The 18,755-nt window shown below is 57.7% G+C and overlaps 1 protein-coding gene across 1 annotated transcript in view; it reads right to left on the bottom strand.

Moving 5' to 3' along the window:
- The window catches only part of SLC4A2 (solute carrier family 4 member 2), a 46,019-nt gene that overhangs the window by 3,023 nt on the left and 24,241 nt on the right, over positions 1 to 18,755 (bottom strand). The window contains exons 22-23 of the mRNA XM_023521778.1: positions 15,433 to 15,480; positions 15,277 to 15,284 (exon numbers count right to left, since the gene is read on the bottom strand). Coding sequence (XP_023377546.1) covers positions 15,277 to 15,284; positions 15,433 to 15,480 — 56 coding nt within the window. The remainder of the gene's footprint in view (positions 1 to 15,276; positions 15,285 to 15,432; positions 15,481 to 18,755) is intronic.

Here is an 18,755-nt window from a genome sequence, read left to right as displayed (position 1 = left end):
CGGACCTCCGGCCTCCTGCCTCTGGGCACCTGGCGTCGGCCGACTGAGTCCCTCAACTCCTCCACGACGCAGCCGGCAAGCCCAGACCTGGAGAGGCCGGGAGCCAGCCCAGCAAGGAGAGAGAGGCGGCAAGCCCGGCCTGGAACACCCCGGAACGACGGGAGCTGGCCTGCTGGGGCAGCCCCCGGAGCCCTCAGAAAACAGGAAATTCCAGCCCAGGGCTCCTCCTCAGATTGGGACAGGTAGTCGAGGAGCTGTCATTAAGAGCAGGCCAAATAAATAACAGTCCTCCGCACACCACAGATGGCCCTGTGTTAGACGGAGTGGGCCATCCGCACTTTCTCCAAAGGAAGACTCCAAAGGGGATACACCAAAGCCGGAATTAATGAAAGTGTAAATGAAAAGTCAAGGACGCAAATCACGTGCCTTCTCGGGGCCTCAGTCTCCTTATCTGTAAAACGGGGAGCCTGAATGAGGCCATCTTATCTAAGTTTCTGGCTCAGACATTCTGACGCCGGGAAACTCGACAATCAGAGTTGCTGGATGCTCCCAGCAAGTCCGCTGTCTGCTAATGACGGAAGCCATCTTCTTCCTTAGGATTCTAGAATCGTCTGGACCGGGTTAAGTGCTGTCCTGCCTAAAGGCCGTGGAAAATCAAAACCTCTGGACCTGGACCATACAGTTCTGGACGGGAGACTCACTTCTAAATCCCTTGAGTCTCTGGTCTCCAGCCACTCCTGGGTCTCACCTCCTGTGCAGAGGTGGTCCAGAGGTCGGCTGGCTGAGCAGAGGTGGAGCATGAGCCTGCAGTACTTGTGGGAGCACCGATGCCCTGTGACTTTCACGCGTGTGGGCTGCGCCACCAGACGCTCACTGAATGCAGGGCTCTCCCCAGTCCTCCCCCAAGGCCCTGGAGATGAGCCAGTCCGCCATAATCCACAGGGACCCCGAGCAGATCAGGAGAAACCAGTTCAGGTAGTGGCAAGGATGAGGGGGGCTTGCGATTCCCTTAAAGAGATAATGCTCCCAGGTTTCCTCCAGCCCTGGTCCAACCCAATTCCCGACGTCCCTCTCAGCTTTAGAATTCCACCGTCCTGGGCAGAAGCAAAGTACGAGATAAAAGCGGCACATTCCAGAGCGGGCTGGAGTGGGGGAATGCCTGAGGAAGGCAGGGCCTCTCCATCCTAGGTGCTCCCGCAGAAAAGTGGGAGACTGCCAAGTCCCGGGCTGGATCACCTGGAGGTGCCCCGGGGGGAACTCCGTCTTTTCTGGAGACTGGTTATTAACAGTGATGAGGCCGGCTTCCTCCTCTCTGGGTGCACAGTCCCCACATAACAGATGGTTCAGCCAAAGGGTCTTTCCCAGGATCCTTCAGGCATGGAGACGAGAACACGACCCGGGAATCCTGACTCACATTTCCAAGTCGGAGACTCCCACACTCAATTTCCCTATCTGCATGTACGCCTGCCTGTGTCTCTGTCTCCCTCCCGGAATTACTCCTCTCCAGAAGAAGAAGGCTGCTCACTGCAAACCCTCCCGCCAAGCCAATGAAAATGCAAGCACAGGACAGCAAGCCTGAAGCTGTCTGGGGACTGAGGAAGGGTAGAGTACAAGGTGCCCGAGAAGGCACGGGCTGCTCCTGGTGAGAGGGAAGCAGGATGGGACAGGATGGGGAAAGATCCCCAAGTACCTGCACATGTATGCACGCGCGCGCGTACACACACACGCGCGTACACACACACACACGCGCGCGCGAGGGCTCAGGGAAGGCAGGCGGCAGTGCCTGACCCCAGAAGCACACGGACACTGCACATTCTCAGAGGACACACCAGCTCCCCACTCCCATCGTGCATGCAGAATCAGCCTGGGCAAAATGGTCAGTCCCCAAGCCAGCTTCCTCTTCCTAGCCTTTCTTCCCGGAAACCATTCCTGACCGGAAGACACTAAGCGGAGAAGACACCTGCCTACACATAAAGTACCAGGGCATCAAGCCAGTCGAAGGCCGGAGAATGGTGTGGGCGCAAGCCTCACCTCCTCATTGGCATCAGCCCCCGGCAGGGACAAGGTCTCTGCATTTGTCAGGTGAGATCCTGCGCCCAAAAAAAGCAGCAAAACACAGCTCTGCTCGACGCAGCCCGAAGGGAATCAGGACAGGCCACGAAGCCCCAGGCCAACACCAAACGAACAGCACAGAAATCCCATAAAACGAGCCTCGTGCCAGCGCTGGTGTCTGGTTGTCAGAAACGCCAGGCTAAACCAGGTTGCTTGGGGGGGAGGGGTCTCCCGTGGAAGCTTATGGGGGAATCAAAGACGCGATGTCCCGCGACACTGGCCGTGAGCATCTGAAGTGAGACTGGACACGTGCGCCCCTGGATGCAGAGTCTCTGAGCACCCATGGCAGGATGAGCAGACGGGCCTCAGGCGTTCTGCCCTGGGCATGCAGGCATGTGTCTGGGGACAGTGGGGACACACTATGGACAGCATCAGGGCAGCCAGGGTAAAGGAGAAAGAGCCAGTGCCGGCGTGACCTGTGAGGCGCTGCCGAAGCAGGTGCTGGTCCTGAGCGAGGCCAAAGCGTGGCCTTGGCCCAGGAATCCCACAGAACCTGCACCTCGTCCCCACTCACATATTTGCTGGGTGATCCGCTGATAAGCATTGAGGTGTGCCCAGCAGAGGCCACGCAACCCTCAAGGAGCCTGCGATGGCCCTTGGAAGTGGAAAGGGCCACCTGTCCACTGAAAGCAAGGGTATGTGTGGGCGGGCCAGGGAAAGGCTCCGGCCACTCCGCCAGCCTCTGTGGTCCCGGAACCACAGGGCCCCCAGCGTCATGCGAGCTCCTCTTGCCCACAAGGTGGCAGCAAAACATCTTTCTGTAGCCCTGGCCGCCTGAGCAGCTGGCAGCAGGGAACCAGCAGCCAACGGCTTCGCACAGGTTTCCATCCAGTCTGAGAAGACGGGGGACACTGCGCTGCCCACCCTGCCCCCGCTGGCCCAAGGCCACCCCAACAACCTGCCACTCACGTTGGAGGCCTGCAGGGCTCCTGACTGTACAAGTGTCAGGGGCTGTCCCCGAGACACCTTGATGCATCAACAGCAACTGAACCTCCAAATCCCATCCCCAAGCCACTCACTCCCATGTTCTCCGCGCCCTTCCCCAATGGTGACCGCCAAGGACCTCCCAGGCGCCACCCTCCACTCCTTCCTACCCACTCGCCCACATCCCTTCTGAGGTCAATCCTGCTGGCTCCACCTCCTCACCGAGTCCTAAGTCCATTCTCACCAGCTCCTCAGTACAGCCCAAGACAAGCCGCCACCCTCTCCGCCCAAACCCCCACTACCAATCCAGAAGTGACCTGGCCACTTCCCAGCCACCGCCCCACGGTGGCTTTCCACTTGGTGCAGAGTGACACCACGCCCTTTATTATCAACTTCCAGTGAATGCCCCATGTGCCTCTCTGACCTCACCCCAGTAACGCTCCCCGCTCCCCGTGTCCACCAGCCACACAGCTCGGAACCGCCAGGCCTCTGCTGCCTGTGCTTCGGCCCACCCTGCCCCCCTCCCTCACTGGCTGAGTGCCCGGCCGCTCTCCGTGACGACGGCTGACACTCATCACCCTCGGGTATTCTTCCGGTGTGTGTGTTTAACCCTAGAACTCAGCCAGGCACCCAGGAGGTGTGTGATGACTCTGTGAAAGAGTGAATGAGTGAATGAATGAATGCATTCTTGGCTGAGCATGAACCGTGCACTCGGTTCTTGTGCGGAGGGAGGCAGGCTCATGAGAGACGGTCCCTGGCAGGGATGGTCTGTTGAGGAGACAAACCACAGGCGAAATTGTCCTCACAGACCCCACGTAGAGAGGCGTACCAGTGCTTCGGCAAGTGACGTACTCTGGAGCTGCGAGACCTGGGTTCAAATCCGGCCTCCATCACCTATTAGCTGGGTCTCGGGTATCACTCCACGTATTAGAGAGAAGCCGCCTTTCTGGAAGCAGGCGCACCACCTGGCTCACAGCAGGTGATCGACCAGAGCAGCCACTGCTGCTGGACAAGGGCGTGACGGAATGATCTACACCAGGGCCAGGTCTCTGCACATCAGACATCCAGCCGGACACTTCGGCAAGTCCGCGTCTACTCATGCCAGTTGGTTACTGGTCCCTCTATCTCTTCCCCCAAGAGGCCACAGAGTCGGAGCTCAGAGTTCCCAGGCCCATCTGGACCATGTCTTCCTCTGAAAATGGATGAAAGCAGTCGTGGGTTGAATCGTGTCACCCCAACATTCATATTCTGAGGTCCTAACCGCCAGCCCCTTAGAACATGGCTTTCTTTGGAAACGGGGTGGTTGCCCGTGTAATTAGCTAACGTGAGGTCATGCTGGGGCAGGGCGGGCCCCTAATCCCCTATAACCACTGTCCTCATAGAAAGGGGAGGTTTGGACACAGAGACCGTCTCGCACAGAGGGACGACGATGTGAAGAGACACAGGAAGAAGACGGCCACCTGCAAGACGAGGAGAGAGGCCCAGGGCGGGGCCTTCCCCCGACGACACCCGACGTCAGGCTTCCAGCCTCCAGGACTGCGAGAGAATAAATTCCTGCTGTTTCCAGCCCCCGGTTTGTGGCACTCTGATACAGCAGCCCCAGAAAACATTCAGCAGCTACAGGCCCAAAGGGTGGGCTAGGGGTCCCGGCAGATGTGACTACGCAGAAACCAGCCCACTCGCCACCCCCATCCCCAGCTCGCCCCAGGGCGGCTCAGAGGGGCCAGGTAACTCTGCCCCCATCTCTCAAGCTCAGGGTGTCAGAGAACTCCCCAGTGGCTGCACTCCCCAACTCCCCACGGGGAAGCGGAGGGGACCAAAGGGGCCGGGGTGGACGAGAGGACAAAGGGAGGAACCCAAGACCACGCTGGGGAGCAGAGCCATCCCAGCCTGGAAGGGGCCTTCCAGCGCCACACTAGCTCGACAGCAACGCCTTCGTTTCCTCCCGCCCACAAACTGCTCGGCTCGACAGCGGACAGGACGAGGCCCTGCCCCGGAAGACTCGGTCCCTGTGCATCCCCACGGGCCCCCGACCTCACCCCACCTTGCCATTTTTAAACCCCGAGCAGGACCCAGACACACTGAGACTGGGCTGTACCCCGGGGCCACCTGAGGACCAGTGCACAGCGGGGTCTGCCGGAAGGTCACCGCTCTTCCTGAAGAGGAAAGGGAACCGGTGTGCGTACATCCTCCCGGTGACCCCGAATGTAAAAAAGCACTTTGCCTTTTCATCCCGCTGTTGACACATTTCCTGCATTTCATACGTTTTTTAAATGTTCTCTTCCTTCATAACTGAACACAGTCCAGCTGACATCCCATGAGCCCAAACTCTGCTTCTGCCAGCGCAACGGGCTTCTGAATTGCATTCGGGGTACGAGATCTCCATTCCTCACCGGCAGTTATCAGCACTCTAGCGTCCTGTCACCTCGTTTGTATAAAAGTAAAACATCTGAATCAAGGGAAGATGCAAGAGGTATTCAAATAATCATACTACATCTGCTCCGAAACGGACGAGCTGCAGAAACGGAGCTGCCGCTGCCAGGTGGCCTCCGACCTCAGCTCAAGTTCAGAGGTGCAAGTTCAGGGCCTCCAGAAAAGGCGGGCGAAGGGTCTGTGTACAGTTTCTAAAAAGACTCGGGTGGTTGAAGAGTCTAACGGACAAAAGTTTTAAAACGTTTGGATTCCTGTTACAGATTTTGAAAGCGGGGCTAGTAACCTCCCCAGGGGGAGGGGGCTACACTAAGCCCAAGCCCAACCACTGTCCCCAGCATCCGACACACAAGCCCGGCTCAGGGAAGCCTCGGGTTGGGCCCCAAATTCAGGGAAGCTGCAGGGCGGGGCTCAGGTTGACACCAGCAGGACCTGGCCGTGAAGGCCACCTCCCTCCACCCCTGCCAACTCAGCAGCAGTTGTCAGGCAACCCTCAGCTCGTGCCTGCTTGCCCCCCGAGAGCACCAAGGGGTCTCTCACACCGGGTGACCTCCTCGCAATGTCCTCAGCTCATCTTGTCTCTGCTGTAGAAGCTAAGATCTAATCTGCTCTCACCTGTCTGGTGCTCCTAGGCACACAAAGGGCGACAGCTGCCTCTGCCGCTCGGTGCCCACCTCCGGCCAGCCCGCAGGGCAGCAGAGCCAGCTCTGGTGCCCCAGACAACCAAGGCGGTAGCCACATGGGACACTACTGGTCACTGGATTTTAACAGCCACTTGTAGAACACCAGAAGCCACACTCTGGGCACTTTACACATCTTGAACCATTCGACCCTGACAATAACCTGTTGAGAAAGGGACTGTAAATCTCGCCATTTTACAGATGGGGAATCTGAGGCGCAGGTGCCAGCTAACCTGCCTCAGGCCACCAGCTAGCACTGTCTGGCCCTGAGCCCACAGGCCTCCCTGGCCTGGCGAGATCTCTGCTGATGCAGGGCCAACTTCAGCCCAAACGTCATCGTATAGGCAATCCCCACCGATCTGCCTCTCCTCCCGCCCTGGTGCCCACACCGGGTGGCCCAGCCAGCCTTCCTAGCAGAGCCCTCCTTCTAAAAAGACCCTCCCCGAGGTTCCCCCTCACCCACCTCGCAGACCCCGGCCCCCACTCCTATGCCCCCAGCCCTGATGCAGGGCTGGTACAGATAGGTCTGGGGCTACTCTCCCCAGGACCTGTGGCACTCACAAAGGAGAAAGCCATCTCGAATGATTGCCCCTGGTCCTATTTGGGGCTGAGGGGCCCTTGGCATGCCTCACGTTCATGCCACGTAGACAGTCACAGAGCGGCCAGGGCAGGCCTGCCGGTCAGGGAGGAGAGGGGTGGTTCGACAGACTGCTCACCTGCACCGAAGCCACGAAGGCCTGGGGCGGGGCGGGGCCAGCAGCCAGCTCTCGGGGGCTGCCCCAGACGCAGCCCGTCCACCTGCACGATCCTGCTGCCCACCACTCCGCGCGCCGGCCCCATGGGTTCTCCCGCATCCCAGAGCGGCTGGGAATCGGATCAGAACCTCGGCGCATCTGGCGGTCGGGTTTAGCCTCTCACCTTGTCTACTCTCGTGTGCCTTCAGCCTGACGACTGCTGCCCAGGCCAGCTCATCGGCTCTCAGGCCTGGGCCCCGGGACCATGTGGCGGCCCACGGGAGGACGTGACGGAAGGAGCTGTGGCTGACGGTGGCCTTTCCCTCCCTGGGCCACCAGACCCTGAGCTGTGACACGTGAAGGGCCAGGAGGCGTCCAGGCCGTCTGCAGAGCTGCTGCCCTCCAGAAACTTACAAGGCCAGGGCCGGCCGACCAGGACCAGGCTCCTGGCAGGACCCCTCCCTAGAGAGCAAGGAGACCGGGCCCTTGGCCTGTGAGCAGCAACTGTGTGCGGCCAGTCTCAGGCTGCCAGCCACGGCCGGCTGACGACAGGCAGGAACAGAGGTAGCGGGGTCCCTGGTAACCTGGTAACCGTCTGCAAATGCCGGACCACAGCCTAGCGACCCCAGCAGACAGATCTCTTCGCCCTGTGTGGCCCCCTTATACCCATCGTGCAGAAGGCCCTGCTCTCTGCTGCCCACCTCCTCCCTGAGGCCTCCGACCCCGCCCCAGCCCCTGCTGAGGGAACCAGAGAGGAAGCTGTGCAGGACTGGGGGGGGGGGTGGGCAGGGGAGGGGGCAGCAGACAGGAAGCCACATGCAACACGGCTTGCTGTAGTTACAGGATGGGAGGGAGATCAATAGATTCAACTGCAGAAAAATAAAAAATCCCGAATGATTAAAAACCTGGAAGAATCCTAATGGAAATACAATTAAAGGGATGTCAACCTCCGAGAAAAAGAGGGACCGTCCATGGCTGAGCACCGACCCGCTGGTAAAACAGACGGACTGCATTCTCCTCAGCATCGAGGCAAAAGCAAACACACGACGGCTCGTCGGAGGCTCGGGCGACGGTTAGCATTTTTGAACAGTAAAGTATTTTCAATTACGGTATGTATGTTTTTGACGTAACGCCATTGCACACTTAACAGACTACGGCGTAGTGTGACAATAAATGGGATGTGCCCCGGGAAACCGAAAAATTCTCGTGACTCTTTTTCGAGATGGGGAGATCCGGCAGTTGACAGCAGGGCCTGATGTGACACAGTGGGAGGTAGGCAGTCTTGTCACAGGGTTTAACCTGGAGCCGCCAGACCTCACTTCAGGTCATGGGTGGCACTGGGGATGGAGGGACAGGTTATATATCGCCGAGTGGCAGCAGCCTCCGAATCCCGACCTTGTGCAACACGTCTGGCCCGGACTCTTCAAGACTCTGCGTGATGGGGAAGCGTCAGGAGGGTCCCTGTTCCGCCCTGATCCTGTCCTGATGGGGAAAGACAAATAGGTTATCTCGGACATTTTGGGGATGACTGAGGAAATGTGGTCACAGATAAGCTATTGAGTGTTAGGGAACTCTTGATCGTTTTCCTAGGTGTGATACCGGTGTAGGAAAATGTGCCTGTCCTCAGGACATGCCTGCTGTGGTGCTTTGTGGGGAAACCGCACCGTGTCACCATGCCCACAGCTACCGACCGTCATCGCTCCCCAGCAAGTGTGTGTGAGGGACAGCGAAAGCAAATGGGGTGTGATGGTAACGAGTCTTTCGAGGTGGTCGTTTTCAGAACAGAAGGCTGGGGTGGGGGAACCTCCCCATGTTTCTCTATGAAGTCCCGGCTTCCTGTCTGGCTGAAGAGGGCTCCTCTTACCCCAAGATGAGACGATATCCTCCTAATTTCCTCCTTTTCCTCCTGTCTATTTAAAAGCTTCATCTTGTTCGTGGTCCGGCAGCACGTGCCAGCTGGGGGCACAGAGGCCCCGAGACCGGACTCCCCGGGCCCGGGCCCTGCATCTGCCATTATTAGTGAGACAACCGGGGCGATTCCTTTACGCCGCCGTGCCTCAGTTTCCTCGTCTGCAAAATTTATTTTTATTTTTATTTTTTCATGCTTAAAAGACAGCCGTGATGTTTAATGTGGTGCTGGGACACTGGGCCTGGCACGGGAGGGGCACTGACGGGAAGTTCCCCTTCTCGCTATTATTCTCTCCGGGATGCCACGTGTGACCCCGTCGCCCTTGGCTCAGAACCCTGCGATGCCCTGTCCCCGCGGCAAGCGCTGTCGACCTTTCGACATCTGCAGCACAGACACAAAGCGCCGGAGTGCGGGGTGGCGCGTCTGAAGAGTTTAAAAACACACGCCGGCAATTTCCATAAAGGAATCGCTACTCCGTTGAAACAGCGTCTCGCGGTGCCGATCCACAAACGGCCGGCTGGTCACGGCATCACGCGGCCGGCCGGCCACCCTGGGTCACTGTGTAGGCACCGGACTACGGCCCTCAGCTCCTGACACGCTCTTTCAGTAAATATGGTGTTCTGGTGCCAACTCAACATTACCCAGCCCCTGGCTGGTCTGCTCAGAACAAAGGGGCCGTATTTCTCGGCCCTCACACACGGCCCACTCCGAGCTCGGCTGCCTGTGACCTTCGCCCCACTAGTTGCAGAAATAACTTCTATCCTTGATAGAGTTTTGGGGGCACCCTAGGAAGGAAGCTACGGCATCCTGAGCCAAGCCTGGTTGTGACCACTGACCCCAGGATCAGATTTTAGAAGGACCTCACCCCTGCCCCACGGGCAGCCACTCAGCTCCCTCTACCTGGACAGCGCCTAGTCAGGGTCTCATCTGTCCGTCCCCGCCCCAGAGGGCACCCCGCTGTAGGGACGGGCCTCCTCCCCTCAGAGGCGCGAAGGCCTCACTCAGGGCTTTGCATCCACTGTCACCTTATCGCTCCACTACAGAGGCAAAAAGGTCACAGAGTCCAGGCCAGCTCACGACTGCCTCCTCAGCCATGTCCACCTCCCTAGGGGCCTGGCGGAGGGAAGGCCACCTCCACTTTTCAGGCAAGCCTGCTCACCAGACAGGTGGCCAGCATTTAAGGCCTGAGCCAGCTGACCGGTCAGAAGCATGAGCCGAAACACAGACGCCCGTGTTTTCAGTGACCTCCCCAATGACCGAGCTCCGACTCCTCGAGGGAGGAGTGGGGACTCCCAGAGGGAGGACGCGGAACTTGGCACAGTGCCACCCTCTTCCAGGTCACCTCGGCACCTGGCGCTTGGTGGCCACTCAACGAGCACCAGCAGTTGGGCCCGAGCCAGATGGAAAGCCAGCCTGACTCAAAGACTCAAGCGGGAGGCACCTCCCCACCCTGCCAGAGGGAGGACCCAGGCTCAGAAGGGAACATCTGGCCCACCGTGGACAGCCCCCCACCAGCCCACAACACTGCACAGCCCTGCCCTGGGCGGCTGCAAAGCGGACAGCCTGCAGCCCGCCTGCCCTCTGCTCCTCGGGGCCAGCGGGGGCCCACCTGGCTGGGAGGGGGGCCCCACGGCAGCATCGTGGCCTTGGGGCAGGGCAGAGCAGCGTGATATGGGCAGAGGGCTCCCTGAGTGACCTCCAGTACCCAACAGGACTCCTGGGCTAGTCACTGGTCAAGCGTTACCTGCCAGGCTGGTACTGGGCTGGGGGCTCAGGGCTCAGCGTCCAGAGGGGAAGCAGTGAGCGGAGCAGACACCGGCTCGTGATAAATGCCAGCCAGGGAAGAGCACCGACCGTTCCAAGGCCCACAAAAGTCCAGGCCAGAGAAGGCTGGGGAGGGGATCACCCAATAGACCACGGCCTTGAACTGGAAAGGCGGGCACGAGAGCCGGGCAGAGCCAGGTGTGGATCCCAGCTTGCCACTCTTCTCACAGGCACAGGGCGGGAGCACCCCCTGTGGGCTCGGAGCCCCCCGGGGACGTGCAGAGCCTGAGGGCCACAGCGGCAGGGAGACGGGCACCCAGGAAGGGATGAGAGCCTGTTAGCACAGGTTCGGGACGGCATCCCCCTTCTCGACAGCGACAAGGCCGGGGGAGAAGCAGAGACCCATGACATGAGGCCTCTCTATCTCCTCTGGGTTAGCTAGAGGGGCCTCAATGAGACCTCTCTATCTCCTCTGGGTTAGCTAGAGGGGCCTCGAGACGCCCCAGCTGAGACGTCACGAAAGGCACACTAAAGGCAGCGGGCTGACTGGCCCGGCCTCTCCGCAGGTCCCCTGCCGGCTTCCTGGACAAAGGTTAACACGAGAGGGATGATAACAGGGACCGGCATTTATTGCTGCCATACAAGGGGACGCTCCTGCCTGGGTAGGTCCATACGTACCTCATCTCCAAGCCCCAGGGAGGCGGGAGGGGGAGTGGGCAGAGACAGAGACGGAAGGAGGCGGCCAGCCTCGGGCTGCTGGCTAAGGGGGCTCTGCCTGCTGTGCCCCTTGGTTTCCGAGACTATGTGTGTGTTCACAAACTTCCTGTGTGTGTGTGTGTGTGTGTGTGTGTGTGTGTGTGTGTGTGTACACACACATATATATGTAACAGCATCAATTAAAAACAAAACAAAAATACTTAGAAAAACAGCCCCTGCCTAAAATGCCAGGATGGGGTGAGGGGAATAGTGTGACATCTACTAGTGACATGCAGCATTTTAGCACCACTGCCAGGGGTCATGGCTGAGGGGGAGGAGCCTAGCAGCTCAGCCCAGCCCACCTCTCCTCTGGGAGCTGGAAAGAGATGACCAGGATGCAGAAGAGGCCTGGGGGCCTGACCTCGCTCTGCTGCCAAACAGGGCTGGCCACTTCTACTCTCTGTTGCCGGTGAAGGGAGGGCTGGGCTGGCCCTTCCCCATCTGCACCCTACTCCATCACTGTCTGCACCTCGCAGGCCGGCGCTTTATTCGATCGGTGTGCAGAGCTGATACTCAGAAGGCGAGCTAGTTCACGGATCGTGCTGTTCGCGTGAGTCTGTCCTGTGACAGGCTCGTGGGCCAGCACGCCCACTCCTGGGCCGAGCCCGCAGCAGACAGAAGGCAGGAGCTGGCGGAGCTGGCATGGCCTTTGCCTACCTGCCTTGCTTCCCCTCCCTGATTCAGGATTATCCTCCAGGCGAGGGGAGGGCAGGGGAGAAGGGACATAAGTAGTATAGGAGCAGCCACGTGGGATGAAACCACCCAACTGAAGTGACATGAGCCACAGAGGCCTGTGGCCAACCCATCGGTAACCAAGAAGCTGACGGGGCCCGCGACACAGTCCCCGAGACGTGCGCCCTCTCCTGCACCTTCCTGCAAGAGTTGGGCCTGGGCCCGCTCCCCGCCTTCCCTCCTTGAGCAGAATGGTCTGAATTATGTTCCCCAAACTGGAGTGAAAACCACTGACATTGATAACTTTTGTGGTACTCCCGGGTTTCAAGAAAACGCACAATGACAAAAAGCTACTGTGAATCCGGTAAGTTTTCAATGGATTCGTCTGTGATCAATCACCACGGCCTTAACAGGCACTTGACAAATGGATGTTTGTTGAGCGACTGAATGAAATGGTGGCACGGATGTAAAAGGCGCATTATTTTAAAGTTTTAAATACAACGGTTTAGAAAGCCGAGTCAAAAAGGATACGCCCCTCTATGCAAGTTTTATAACAAACTGGTCTTCTTCTGTTCCAGACTAAAATGAGAGCAGTTCTTCCAATCCTGTGGCCACCGGCCACGTGCAGCGACCGAGCACCACGTGCAGCCAGCAGCGTGCACGGAGCGGGGCTGAGCGTGTGAAACACAGAGCGGAAGTCGAAAACGTAATGTGAAAAAATGTACGTTAAACATCTCCTTAATGACATTCATGTTGATCGCACGTGGAAATGATAACGTTTCAGACACACCGGGTTAAATAAAACACAGTATTCACGTGGATTTTGCTTTTTTCACTTTCTTATTATGGTTACTTGAAAATTTAAATTTACACATGCCATTCACGTATGTGCTGACTCAGAGGAAACACTTTATTTAATCAACAGGCAAACCACCAAATAAAGGCAATGCTGGGTGCCTGCGTGACACACTCCTCTGACGAGCCAGAGTCCATCGTGGAACCTCGGGCAAACCCCTCGCACCTAGTTTTTGAACGGTGGGACAGGAGCTCCCACGTGAGCACGTCCCCGGGGCTGGTGCGGGTCTAAAAGCTTCGTGTGCATTGACTTCCTTCGTTCCCGCAACCTACACCATGAAATGGGTGCCTGTTCACCTCATTTTCACGACAAGGAAGCCAAGACACAGACGGGTTAAGGAACTCACGCCAGGTCACACAGCTACTAAGTGGTAGGTCCAGGATTCAAACCCAGACAGCTCAGCTCCATTCGAGCTCTGACAGAGGAGGAAAGACGCCCAGGCCTCTTCCCAAACGCCCACTGTACAGCAGTGTCAACGTGATCGCCAAGGGCGGGGGGCTTCAGAGCCACCGAATTTTCACAGCTTCTTGTCAAAGGCTTCCAGGCCTTCATTTACCAACGCCTTAACCAAAAAAATATACATACGTGTATATCCACATATATATATACATGCGCACACACACATACACACACGTATATATAGAAAATATATACATCCATCCAACCTCTGGGCAAGGAAGTGCAGGGGTCTTCCCTGGAAGAGACTAGGCTGAGCAAGGGTAGGCGTGGGGTCCAGTCTCCAGCCTCCCACGCCCCCCCACACATGCAGACATGGACACACACAGAGAGGCTGGGGCCGGGCTCCGGTCCCACTGTACCAGCTTGGGCTCCGGGGTAGGGTAGCAAGCCATCAAAACATCAAATTAAAAGGCAAAAGAAACCGCTGTAGGGAGGCACACCAACGGTGAGAAGGAGGGCTCCCACAGAAAAGAGAGAGAAAGAAAAACATACACTATCGACAGGCACGAAACCCACACGCACACCTCCCTCCAGGGTCACTCCTCTTAGGGCCCCGGGAGGCCAAAGTGCCTGAGACGCTGGGGTGGCACTTACCGCCAGTCACCAGAAACGCGCACTTTAGAGAAATCTATATTAAGGGATTAAACGTGTCTTACACGTAATAAGAAAAAAAGCAACAAACCAAGAAGAAAATGAATAAAGGATACGAACAGAATTAAACAAAATGCAAATGGCCAAAATACAACAATGCAAATCATTTAAACTTTTGTTTTAACCTAACAGGCGGGCAATGGGGGGGGGCCTGGGCAAGAGCTGGTTTCTGTGCCTGCAAACGGCGAGAGCCTCCGTCAAACACGTACGTGCACACCCAGCAGCGTCACCGTTTTCTTCTTGGGAATCTGTCCAAAGGAACTAACTGGACGAATGTGCAAAGGTCTGCGTCCGGGGAGATGTGAGATACACTCACACCCTTACACGGGCAGCAACACAGCCTTCTGAAATGACGAGGCATTCCCCGTGTGCTTGCTCTGTGCAGGGCACTGCTACACGCACCTGACACACGTGACCCGCCACCCGCTGGCACAACTCTTCAGGTAGGTTCCGTTATCGCTCCTGCGTCTCAAATGAGGAAACTGACCACCGGGCGGCACACGTCACAGTGCCGCGTGCAAGGAACCAGGCTCAGAACGCGGCAGTGACTGCAGCCTGCGCTCCCTGGGCGAGTGGGACCAAGGCCAGACAGCTAAGACTGAGATGGTTCGAGCACACGTGTGCAGGGTCAAGGGGAGCTGCAGAGCGTGTGTGCACGCGTGCGCGTGCGCATGTGTGTGTCTTGCCCAAGTTCTCACAGCCCGTCGGTGACGGAAGAGAAACGAGAACCCAGGAACCCTGACTCCCATCTGGGTGGACAACGTCTCTCAGGAATCCGTGACTCTCTGGTTCCCCTTCTCCCGGTGCGAGTTTTCCAGAAAGCCTCCACCTTGGCTGTGAAATGCCAGTAACCTCAGGTGGGTCACACAGCGGCTGGCGGCAGGGACGCGTAGCATGGAAAATGGGCTGGAAGGGCAGGTCGACAGACAAGCAGGCGCCTCTGGGGGCAGCGGGCGGCGGCAGGGGACGCGCATTTCTACTTCCTTCCACGTTGGAATTTGTTACAAGCGTGCGATTTTTTTTTTTTTTTGCCATTTAAACATATATTTACACTTTAACAATGTTGAAATATTTTTGAAGTGTTTCTCAGCAGGGTATCTGCCACACGCTCTATGCACATCCATGCTGCTCACGGAAGGGTAAGGCGCGGCTCCGAGCACCACTGTCCAGTGGGGGGACTCACGGCATCAGAACTCACTCATGGAAGGGACAAAGAACCCTAAGTCACCCTGAAGTCATAGTCTAAACTTTTCCAAAGGTTGAACTCGAGGTCAAAAGCGGCCCTGGGCGGGACCTTAGAAGGGCTGATCAGTCCAGCCCAGAGCTCACTTGTCCGTCTGCAAAGGGGAAAAGCGTGAGCTCGTGGGCTGGAGCTGGAAGACCAGGCGCAGGCCCTGGTTCTGCGCCTCCTGTGTGGCCTGGGACAGCCCCTCCGTCTAAGTCCTAGGCTATCCCATTTGCACAGGGGAGGTGGCACGTCCACACCTCAAAAGAGCCCGCGGGAAAATAAACGGCGAGCTGCAGTGCTGTGAAGGCCTCGTGACAACCCCAGCAGGCAGGCAGAGGGGTGCGACTCGGGAGAACACCCGCACAGCGCCGTGTCTCCACCCTCCAAGCAGGTGTCCCAGGTCACCTCCCTTGCCCCCTCCCACGCCCTCGACCTCAGCCCCATGCTCCAGAATCAGCCGCCTGCCTCTTCCCTTTGGCCTGCACGGTGGAAATCAGCCAGGGGTCAGGAGGAATGCTACCTGGTTAAACTGATTTCGAGTTATCTGCATGTTAAAGAGAGATTAAGGAAAAGCCAGAGGGTCCAGGTGGGTGTTCAGGTGAGTGGCGACAGGGGAGCTCTGAGGGCCCTGTCTGCCTCTCCCAGGCCTCGGCTCTGCCAGGCTAATCCCACTTTTCAAGGAGGGCGTCTTTGCTTCCTGCCTTCCTGAGGTTCCCAGGCACAGACTCACAGCCGGCAGGGAGGGCCCCAGTGCAAAGGCGCGGTGTGGACGCTGAAAGCTCAGTAATCCGCTTCTCCTCCCCCTTGGACGCCCTCTGCTCCAGCCAGCACGCTGCAGACAAGAGCAAGCGTTCTCCGATGCAACCCGCACATCACCCCTGCCTCACCCGCCCGTTCCCTGCAGGATTAAGCACCATCTCCAGTGGTCTCTTGGAAGATGGCGAGGTGTAAGTGAAGAGTACAAGAAAAAGCATTAGAACTCCCGAACCAGGGTCCTCCTGCCCATCGCGTGGACTCGATGCCCCAGCCCGCTGCTCCCTGAGCACAATACGCTTTCACGCTCCTCTCTCTGCCGCCTCTGCAAACCCTTCCCTCTCTGGGACCCCCACGCCTGGCACTCGCACTCAGTTAAAGAAAGAAACGGGAAAGTAAATGGTTGGTGCTAGCCAGCCACGGGGTATCTAGGAGCAAGGACTGTCTTATTTTTGTGCAGTGAATGAGGGCTGAATTGGGGGTGATGGGGTGGGTTCCTCCCTGTTGCCTGCTGCCTGACGTCCTGCAGCCTGAGGTCTGGCTGGGGTGAGTCTTTCCACCTTTCTCCTCTGACCTTGAGAAAAGGGGTCTCGATAAGTCTTCCTGTCTCTAACCTTTGCCCTGATTTTCTTAAAGTCTAGGTTTATTCCTGCCACTCCCAAGCCCCCTCTGGCACCTCCTACAGGCCGATCCATCACCTCTGGGGTGCAGTGCCCCTCCTCGCCCCCTTCCTTCCTGCCTTCCACTGTACTACATGCAACTGGGCCACACAGCAGGAGCTAAATAAATGTATCTGGAACAAAAGTGGCTCTCCCTGGCCACTGGCACCCACATGGATATCCTCTTTTTCAGAATTCCTAGAGCTCCTTTGTGCAAAGTCCTATATAGGCAACCAGCCTACCACCAGGCACTCATCCCCTAAACTGGCTAATTACCCCAGGGAAGTTATAAACGCAGATCGCAATCAGACTCCTTGGAGGGAGCCTCGGAAAGGCGCACTTCCGGCAGGTGAGTGTCATCACCAGGCTGGGGGATGCCAACCGCCCGAGGGCCGATTAGCTCAGGAGACAGCGTCTCTGCCTCCAAAATAGATACAGCTCTACTCTCTGCATCACAAGGCTGTTACCAGGGTCTGGTCACAGAACACACAGGGAACAGGGACAAACTCCAAAGCCCCAGGCAGGCCTGGCAGGAAGAATGTGGCTGCTGAGTCCCACTGAGCCCCCACCTCAACACACCCACCCACAGCTCAGTGCCCCACTCCCTGGATTTGAAGCCACAGGAAAAAAGTGCCTGGATGGGTGCGTGCGTGAGCGGTGAGGTGAGGGTGAGGACAAGCCAGCCTGCGGCTGAAACGCTCAAAGGTACTTCGCTATTGAGAAAAACAAAAACAAAAACAAAAAACCCTGGGAGAAAACGAGGGACAGGTACAAGTCTCCCAGCTGGCAAAGCCTGGCTCCTGCACACAGCTGTGTGGCACGCCCATAGCCACGGTCCACTTCTGGGCCCTCCCTGGGGGCCTGCGGAGCCCACGTCTGCTTGCCCTGCTTGCCCTCCCAGGGGTGCAGCTCTTCTCAGGGACATGCCAGCCTTCCCAAGCCACCTGCCGGGACCCCAAGGGCTGCGTTCTACCAACAGCTCACAGGCTCCTGCTCACCTGGTCCAGCTGCCTGCATTCCCCATGGCCGGGCTGTCCCCCATCTGGCCTGAGGCACAGTTCCTCCACCACCCTCTTTCTAGGACACAGCAGGAGACCCGAGCAAGTCGGGGCTCCTTTCCCTACAAGCTCCTGCCTGAGGCCCCGCCCGATCCCGGGCCGATCAGCTCAGATCCATCGGTTCTCTGAGCCTCAGTTTCTCCCCTAGGGAGGTAAGAGCAGAGGCTGTGCATGTGGCGAGACTCCCATCTCCCTGTCCCAGCTCCTCGTTACACTTCATTCATTCCTAAGACCCCAGAGTGAACACGTTTTCTTCTTTGTTGGCCTTTGGTGGGAAAAGGAACTTTTCGAAACAGCCCGCCTCCCCTCGGGTCCTGTCCTGAGACCCCAGAAAGCTGAATGCTCCCCGGCTTCCTCCTGCCTTGGGCAAGGAGTCAGAGGAGAGAGAGAGGACGGGAGGGCAAGGTGCCACTGTGCTTCCTGGGTCCCAGACGGATCCTGACTGCACCTTCCAGGTCACCTTCAGAGCCGGGACAAATAAACCCTTCACCCGAGTATTACCAGAGTGAGGCGGAGGCTTATGATACGCCAGGAAAATGTCATCCCTTCCCACTAAGAAGCTCAACCCTAGTAAACACACATCGGCCTCCCAAGCGACGAGTGTTTATGTAACAGCCGCAACCCGGGTCTGCTGGGCCCTGGCAGGGGGGGCTCGGTCAGGCTCAGAGTGAGCGGGGAAACGCCCGAGACGCTGCTCCCCTCCCTCTGCCGAGAGAGAAAGTGGGGACGCTGCTTTGCAGGACAGCGGCAATATGGTTGCGCAGATGGAGAGAGAAAGGATATAGGGCAGAAATTGGAAAAGGAGTTTTCTGGGGTTTTTTTTGTTTTTTTTTTTTGATGCCTGCCTACAGCAGAAAAGCTGGGGCGACAGAGGTGGGAAAGCAGGGGTGAGGTGGGTAATAAAAACGGGTTCTGGGAGAGACTGGAAGTAAAGGGGGAGAAGGAAGAAAGAGGTGGGAGGCCTTGCCAAGAAAGAACAGGGAAGCAGGGATCAGGAGAGCTGAGAACGGATGTGTGAGGAGCAGCTGGGCCTGGTGACAATGAGACATTAGGTCCCAGGATTCACAAGGGTGACACCCAGCTCCCAGGCTACACAGACGGAACACGGGG

The sequence above is a fragment of the Pteropus vampyrus genome, unplaced genomic scaffold (assembly GCF_000151845.1).
Source record: "Pteropus vampyrus isolate Shadow unplaced genomic scaffold, Pvam_2.0 Scaffold316, whole genome shotgun sequence".
Lineage (NCBI taxonomy): Eukaryota > Metazoa > Chordata > Mammalia > Chiroptera > Pteropodidae > Pteropus > Pteropus vampyrus.
The sequence above is the reverse complement of the archived record's forward strand: the minus strand, read 5'-3'. Positions and strand labels throughout refer to the sequence as shown.